The 7479-nt window shown below is 62.9% G+C and overlaps 2 protein-coding genes across 2 annotated transcripts; one reads left to right on the top strand and one right to left on the bottom strand.

Moving 5' to 3' along the window:
- Positions 1–61: 61 nt before the first annotated feature.
- Positions 62–1353, bottom strand: LOC104153726 (PNKD metallo-beta-lactamase domain containing). Its single transcript, XM_068948926.1, has 3 exons — positions 1315–1353; positions 715–874; positions 62–414 (listed from the first exon to the last, which is right to left on the bottom strand). Exons 1-3 carry the CDS (start codon positions 1340–1342, stop codon positions 255–257), a joined length of 348 nt encoding a protein of 115 aa, XP_068805027.1. The 5' UTR covers positions 1343–1353; the 3' UTR covers positions 62–254.
- A 198-nt stretch (positions 1354–1551) lies between these two features.
- Positions 1552–7091, top strand: AAMP (angio associated migratory cell protein). The gene is made up of 11 exons (XM_068948927.1): positions 1552–1750; positions 2272–2424; positions 2958–3077; positions 3308–3447; positions 3923–4067; positions 4273–4356; positions 4682–4797; positions 5246–5349; positions 5937–6027; positions 6348–6502; positions 6802–7091. The coding sequence occupies exons 1-11, from the start codon at positions 1663–1665 to the stop codon at positions 6875–6877; spliced, it is 1272 nt and encodes a 423-aa protein (XP_068805028.1). The 5' UTR covers positions 1552–1662; the 3' UTR covers positions 6878–7091.
- The last annotated feature ends 388 nt before the right edge of the window (positions 7092–7479 follow it).

Here is a 7479-nt window from a genome sequence, read left to right on the forward strand (position 1 = left end):
GAAGGAGGAGCAGGCAGAGCCTGGGGCTGAGCACAGAGGGAGTGATGACAGTGGTACAGGGCTCTTTCACTCCCCATACCCGAGGGGAGAGGTTTATTTACCCCCATCCAGCCCTCCCCGACTGCCACACGTACTGGAGAGGGGAGAGCAGGCCCCAGTGCCCTGTGCCAGCAAGGTAGGCATGTCCCTGGACAGTCCCTTCAGGGGCACGGCCTGTCCCTGCCGTGGTGTCCGGCTCTGAGGGGGCGGCCTGGCTATGCCCCCCTGACTGCCCTCTTGTATCGCTCTGTTTCGTACTTGCCCTCGTTGGATCCCATCATCTTCCGGCGGATCTTGAGCTGCTCCAGGCGGTTTTTGTCCACTTGCTGCTTGGCCAGGAGGAAAAGCACGATGCCAGAGGGTAACCCGATGGCCCTGCAGGACAGCCAGCAGGCAGGAGATGGAGAGGGTCAGCAGGGCAACAAGGGGCCTGTGCCACCCTGGGATGGGACAGACACCCACCGCACTTAGTGCTGCAGCCCTGGGCTCCCCAGGGACCCCCCCCCCGGGCCCCACGGCCCCACACAACAGCGTGCTGCAAAGGGGCCTCTGGGGTCCCCGGATCACGAGCACCAGACCGGGGCAGCCGTGGGACCCTCCGCAGACAGTGACCCCCCCCCCCAGCACCCGTCCCAGGGCCACGCTACCCTCCCAGCAAAAAGCGCCGCCACTCACCAGGCCACCCCGACCATCTTCATGGGGTTCTTGCCCTTGCGCGTGGGGATGTACTCCACCCCCTCGGGGAGCTGCCCGCCGCCCGCCGAGCCGGCCCGTGACTCTGCCGCCGGCTGGCAGCCCCGCCGGAGGAGCCGGGCCCCCGCCGGGGCCGCCAGCCCTGGTAGCAGAGAGGGGGGGTCAGCGGCTGCCTCGGAGCCCCCCTGGGTCCGGGACCCCCGGGCCTAACCCCACCCGGGGGGGGGCGCCCGCACCCCCACCCTGCCCCCTCCTCGGGGGGGGCGCGCCTGGGGGCGTGGCCATGGCCGGGAGGGGCGTGGTCTCAGAGGGTGTGGGGCGGGAAAACCCGAGGGGGCGTGGTCAATGCCTCGGGGGGGCGTTGCCGACCCCCCGAGGAAGCGGGGCTTTCGGAGGGGCGTCACATCACGGCGGGGCGGGGCCAAGCTCCGGAGGGGCGGGACGGGAAGGGGTTGCCTAGGGCGATGGGGGCGTGGCTAAGGGCCTGGGGGCTGCGAGGGCGGGGCTATGTGTCGAGGGTCTCGAGGGACAGGGTCGCTCCCACCCCGGGGCCGCCCCCCCCCCACCCCGGCCTCGCGTTACCCCGCAGTCCGCCGAGTACCGCCGCCATCGTACCCGCCCCTGCCCGTTTCCCGTCGTGCCCCGCGCTCCAGGTGTGACGCTGAGTGCCGGGAGTTGTAGTCTGCCGCGCGGGGGCCGCCGGGAGGAGGCACTGCCTGGGCAGGGCGCGAAGAACTACAACTCCCACAGCACCCCGCGCGGGACGGCGTCAGCCTACCCTGCTGGCGGACTGACGGGGGAGGGGTGGGGCTTGAGTGAGGAAGCGGGCGAGGACTGGCTAGAGGGAGTTTCCCGGTGGGAAGGGATTGGCCGGGGCGGGGCGAGCGGCGGAAGCGGAGGCAGCAGGGTCGGGTGCGCGGGCAGGCCGGCATGGAGCCCGCGGAGGAGCCGGGCGCGCTGGGCTTCCACGGCGACGAGGAGATCATCGAGGTGGTGGAGCTGGGCCCGCCCGGGCCGGGTGAGACGAGGCGCCCCCGGGCCGGGGCACGGGGACGAGCCCTGCGGGGGGCACCCGGCCTCCCCCTGGGGGCACCGGGCCCGGGCTCGGCCCTCGGGGCGGGGTTGTACGGGCCTGGCCGCAGGGCCTCCCCCTCGGGTTGCAGCCGGCCCGGGGCTGGGGCCGGCGGCGGCTGGACGAGCCGGTGGCAGTGCAGGGGGTTGCACGGAGCGTGCTGCCCTCCGGTGCCCGCTGTCCCCGGAGCCCCAGGACTGAGCAGACCCCCCCCGCTGCCCTTCCCCACGGCTCGGCTGCCCCCGGGGAGCGGTGAACGGCTGCTGCCTCTGCCCGAAGCCCCCTGCGCCCACAAAACCGGTCCTCTTAGCTGGATCGAGCCCCTTCGTCCCTCAGAGCTGGCCCTGGCTCCCACCAGGACTCCCCGGGGGCCCTGTCCTTGCCCACTGCTGGTTGCCCTGTTTAGGCTGAGCTGGTCTGGCTCTGGGGCAGGCTGCCAACCAGGCGCTGACGTTAGCTCTCTGTAGATGACCTGGCCGACGAGATGGAGGACGTGGACTTTGATGAGGGGGCAGATGAGCCTGATGCCGAGGCTTGGGAGACAGAAGAGGATGATGAGGGGGTGGAGGACAGCATGGAGGCGCAGGACGACAGCGAGGTCACGTTCTCCCTGCACTCAGGTGAGTGGTGAGCCTGAGTGGACAGCGGGGCTCTGCTGGGGTGGTTGCCGGGGGGGTGCTGCCTTCTGGGACCTGCTTCAATCCCTGTTCTCCACAGTGGAAGGGAACACAGGTAGGGCCTTGCTAGTGTGCTGTCTCCCTGCTGTTTCTGGGCCGTTTATCAAAATTCAGAGTTGGGTGCTTTCAGCTTTGCTCGTTTCTTCCCTACACTGCTGTAGAGAAGCTTCCTGTGGAAGCCTTGGGGATGCTCCTTATCAGGAGCGGAGCTTCTGCTCTAGGTACTTTCAGACCTCAGGGCTTCCTAGCATGGCCTTGACAGCTAGCAATGAGCTTGGCAGACAGCCTGTACTGCTCTGGCAGGGCCCAAATCGCTACCCAGTGGGAAGAACTGATCCCCAGTGGTTTGGGTTTTTAGTCCAGCTGGGTGGCATCTCACCTAGTCCTGATACTGTGTGGTTTGGAGCCCTTGGCAATGTCTGATGGGGCATGAGGAGTGTCTGAGCTGTGTAGTCACTTTCTGCTCTTTTGTGCAGCTTCTGTTTTCTGTGTGAGCCTTGACCCCAAGACCAACACACTGGCGGTGACAGGTGGGGAGGATGACAAGGCCTTCGTGTGGCGCCTGAGTGATGGAGAGCTCCTGTTTGAATGCTCAGGTGAGGTGCTTTGGCCAGGTCATCCTCTGCACCAGGGGGGCAGCGGGAACGCTGCAGGAGGATGCGCACTGGGGAAAATGATAGGGGTGAAATTATGGCGTGTCCCCTCCCAGCAGCGTCTCTCCAGACCTGCTCTCCTCCCACGCAGTGCTCTGGTGGAGCCAGGCTCCTGATCATCTTCCATAGCTGCATTTGGTAATTAAATAATTTCTACTTCCTGCCATCTCTAGGACACAAGGACTCAGTCACTTGTGCTGGCTTCAGTCACGACTCTGTGTTTGTGGCCACAGGCGATATGTCCGGGCTCATCAAAGTGTGGCAAGTGGATACCAAGGAAGAAGTGTGGTCCTTTGAGGTGGGGGACTTGGAGGTGAGTGGCTGAACTGGCTCTTATGGGGCTGGCACCTGGGACCCAGGTCTGATTCCTCTCCCTTCTGCTCTCTGCTGGGTGGCAGGGATGGATGCTGGCCCGTGCCAGTCCTACCAGTTGAACCCATCATCCAGCAAAGTCATCACTGGAGATTTTGGTGCCGCTCAGTGCAGCGTGAACATGTAGTCCCTGAATACCCTCCTGGCTGCTCCATGCAGGGCTAGTTCAGGCCCCTCAAGCTCCAAGTTGAAGACTTTTCCCTTTACAGTAACACCAAGAGGGCTCGAGCCCGCAGCAGGACCCTCTCATGGCAGGCCCAAGCTGAGCACAGAGCTAATGAGAGCAGGCTCAGGGCTAGGGTCATGCATGGTTGTACTTTGGCCCAGGGCAGGGCAAGGGGGAGTTTGATCCTTTCTCTGGGGTCCTCTAAACCCAAGGCCACCCTGTGACATTGCATGTCCCTCGCTCTGCGCAGTGGATGGAGTGGCATCCTCAAGCCCATGTCCTTCTGGCGGGCACAGCCGATGGCAACTCCTGGATGTGGAAGATCCCCAGCGGAGACTGCAAAACCTTCCAGGGCCCTGCGTGCCCGGCCACGTGTGGCAAGATCCTGCCTGATGGTGAGGCACAGAGGCTGTCTGGGGAGGGGAGTGTCACCAGCTCTGGCTATGAGGCCCCTTGCAGATCCTGCTGGAACCATGTGCCACCCTTTTTCTGCAGAGCTAGGGGCACCCCAGGGTGCCTGGCTCTGTCCAGTCTGGGCTGAGCAGGAGGTGGAGGGGTGAGGGAGGCTCTGGCTCTAGCTGCCAGTTCTGTCTCATCCAGGGAAGAGAGCGGTGGTTGGATATGAAGATGGGACCATGCGCATCTGGGACCTGAAGCAGGGAACCTCGCTGCATGTCCTGAAAGGTTGGAAAAGGGTTAATCACCGGGGGGGGGGGGGGCTTTCTAGTTGGGGAATGGGCTTCCAGTGGGCTCTGATGTCTGCCCTTGGGAAGAGGTGGCTCCTTATGAGGCCACGGGCTGCTGGAGGAGGCCTGAGACTGGGTGGGCTGGCTGGGTTTCCCTGCTGAATTACCCCTCTCCCCTTGGGTGGCTAGTCCCTGCCACGGGGGTGCTGGGTGCTGTGGGGGCAGTGGGAATGCTATAGGAGGATGTGCATGGGTTTCAGGGCACATCAGGGCTCCTTGGGGAGGGTGCGTGGCGCTCACGCTGCTCCTGCTCACCTCTGCAGGCCAGGACGGCCACCAGGACCCCTTGACATGCGTGGCCAGCAACCAGGATGGCAGTTTGATCATGACGGGCTCTGTGGACTGTCATGCCAAGCTGATCAACTCTGCCACGGGCAAGGTGAGTCCTTGCCCACCTTGGCCCGCCCTGCTAGTGGGACCAGACCAGGAGGCCCTGGGGGACAGAGGAAGGGGGAACCCAGGGGCCTCTGGGGCAGGTGGGTGGCTCCATGCAGGACAGGTGGCTCTGGCTTTGCCAGCCAAGAGCAAGTCTGCAGTGGCCAAGGGTGGCCAGCAGGAGGCGCTCTTGGCCAACACAAAACCACTTTCTCCCTGCCGGGAGCTACTGGTGGGCCTGGGACTGGGCTCGGCTGCTCAGTTGTGGGTGGTCTCGTTGGGCTCCCTGACAGGCCCCTAGGTGAAAAGCCACCCCTGTCTTGCCCCAAGAAGCAGAGGCTTTGGGGTTTGGCCTCAATAGCCAGGCTTGATCCTGGGTAAGGACAGGGTCTTCCTTTGAGACTGAGGGGGACCCTTCCCCTGCCCTTGGGGACCAATCCACCTCCCCCCAGGTGGTGTGCGTGTTCAAGATGGAGAGCATCGCCCCCAAGCCCCCTGCCGGTGAGGGTGAGGAGGCTGAGTCCAACTCTGTGGAGTCTCTGGGCTTCTGTAACGTGTGAGTGCAGGGGAAAGGGGCATGTGGCGTGAGGGCGGGGGGTGATGGCTCCTCATTCGGAGGCAATCATGTCTCCCCCTGCCACACACGCTGGGGGCCTAACCTGACCTCCTCGGGAGGGCTGTGCTGCTGAGGCAGGCAGCCTCCCTGTCCCTTACTGGGTACCCCCAAAGAGCTGGGGAGACATTGTCCTGCACCAGCTTTAGCTATACCCTGGGGCCTGGCTTGGTTCATCTGTGTGTGACATGGAGGACAATGTTGACTCCTCACCACATCCCTTGTGTCTCTTGGGGCTAGTGTTAACGACTTGCAGTTTGGACAGGATACCCTCTAGCCATGGCTGTTGGGATCTTTCCTAGCAGGATCTTGTCTCATCCTTTGTGAACTGTAGGCGAGTTGCTGCCTCTTGATGTCCTCCTGGTTTCCTTAGTAGTGTGTTTCATGGCTCCAGCCCTGTTCATCATCTATTCTAGGGCATCAGGTTGACCTTCATCTTCATGATATGTTGTAGCCCTCAGCACAGGCTGTGCCTGTTTTCATCCCTACGTCCTTCAAGCCCACCCTAACACCTGTTCCTCCCTCTGCAGGATGCCACTGGCTGCTGTGGGCTACTTGGATGGCACATTGGCTATCTATGACCTCTCCACGCAGAGTTTGAGACATAAATGCCAACATGAGGTACTATCCTAGTCACCTTTTTCCCATGCTGGGGGTGTTCTTAAGTCTAGAGGAGAACGCTGCAAGCCCCAGGCCCTCAGCTTGGCCCCAGCAGTGCCTCCCTTGGTGGCCAGGGGCTTTCCTAGCTGGTCTGGGACTAGTTTCCTGTTTCATGCTTCTCCCTCAGCCCATTAGGCTGCTCTTGCTGCTCCCTGGAGGCAGCCACAGCGCCCCCCCCCCCCCCCCCCCAGCATGTGCCCCAGGGGGTCTGGGGGGGATGGGGAGCTGGGACTGTGCTGTGGGTCCGTGGTGCTCACCCCTCCTCCCTCCCTGTGCCCCAGTCAGGGATTGTGCAGCTGCTGTGGGAGGAGAGCTCGGCTGTGGTGTACACCTGCAGCCTGGATGGGGCTGTGCGGCTCTGGGACGCCCGCTCGGGGAAGATGATCAGTGAGTACCGAGGGCACTCAGCCGAAATCCTCGACTTCGCTGTCAACAAGTAAGCAGGGCCCCCTACCTCTTTGGCCAATGCTGTGGGAGAGGGGAACCGTGGGTTGTGGTGCCCCATGGCCTAAGAAACTCAAATCATGCGCTGCCTCTTCTTTGGGTGCCCCAGGAGCTTGGCTGCTGGTGGGGCCTGAGGAGGGGACAGCCGTAAATCTGTGCCATGGGACAAAGGCAGGCTGTACTGACAGCTGGGGGTTCCAGGGGTAGTGGGGGAGGAGCTGGGGTAAGGGGGTTGTAAGGGGCACCCAAAGCCCCCAGCCCCATTTCTGAGTGCTGTCTTCCCCCGCCCAGGGATGCCTCCATCGTGGTGACGACCTCCGGCGACCACCAAGCCAAAGTGTTCTGTGTCCAGCGCCCAGATCGCTAGGGCTGGGACAGGGAGGCCAGCGTGGAGGTGCTGGCAGCCCGGCTCTGCTGGGTGGCTCATGTACAGCGGGATAGGGGAGGTGGGGGCTTTCCCCCCTTCACCAGCGTGTGCTTTGTAATTTTCCAGCCTGCCCCACTCTGCCCTCGCTAGGTGGGGGCTGAGCCTGGGGTTTTGTATGAAAATGTCTTTTAATTATATAAATTATTTCACTTAACTGGATCCTAGCTGCTCTGCTCTGCGGGGAAGGGGTGCTCTTTCCCTTCTAGGGGAGGCTGGGGGTACAGGCCTTAACTCCCATCTCATCATATTAATTTTAGGACTTCCCTGAACTCTTTTCTTTGGCTGTCCCAGTACCCCTCCCCAGGCAGAGAGCCCCATCCTGCCTCTCCCCAGTTGGGACAAGATGGGGACTCCTGTCTTTGGGGTGGGGGGGGCAGCAGGGAGCCACAAGCAAGGGACCCAGCAGGGCAGGAGGGAGGGGTAGGAGAATGGAACGTATTCAGTACTGCCCAAGGTCATCACATCCAGTTAGGGACCAGGACTCGCACACCCTGGCATGACAGCAGCACCTAATTTGCACAGAGGAACAATTTACATGTTTT

This window comes from Struthio camelus, chromosome 6, assembly GCF_040807025.1.
Source record: "Struthio camelus isolate bStrCam1 chromosome 6, bStrCam1.hap1, whole genome shotgun sequence".
In the NCBI taxonomy this organism is placed as follows: domain Eukaryota; kingdom Metazoa; phylum Chordata; class Aves; order Struthioniformes; family Struthionidae; genus Struthio; species Struthio camelus.

Excerpts from the sequence above, each read along its gene's own strand:
- LOC104153726 (XM_068948926.1), bottom strand. The coding sequence starts at position 1,342 with ATGGCGGCGGTACTCGGCGGACTGCGGG. Across the intron at positions 875-1,314 it reads GGTACTCGGCGGACTGCGGG|GGCTGGCGGCCCCGGCGGGG; the intron begins GTAACGCGAGGC and ends CTCTGCTACCAG. Across the intron at positions 415-714 it reads AAGATGGTCGGGGTGGCCTG|GGCCATCGGGTTACCCTCTG; the intron begins GTGAGTGGCGGC and ends GCTGTCCTGCAG.
- AAMP (XM_068948927.1), top strand. The coding sequence starts at position 1,663 with ATGGAGCCCGCGGAGGAGCCGGGCGCGCTGGGCTTCCACGGCGACGAG. Across the intron at positions 3,448-3,922 it reads TTGAGGTGGGGGACTTGGAG|TGGATGGAGTGGCATCCTCA; the intron begins GTGAGTGGCTGA and ends CGCTCTGCGCAG. Across the intron at positions 4,798-5,245 it reads TCAACTCTGCCACGGGCAAG|GTGGTGTGCGTGTTCAAGAT; the intron begins GTGAGTCCTTGC and ends ACCTCCCCCCAG.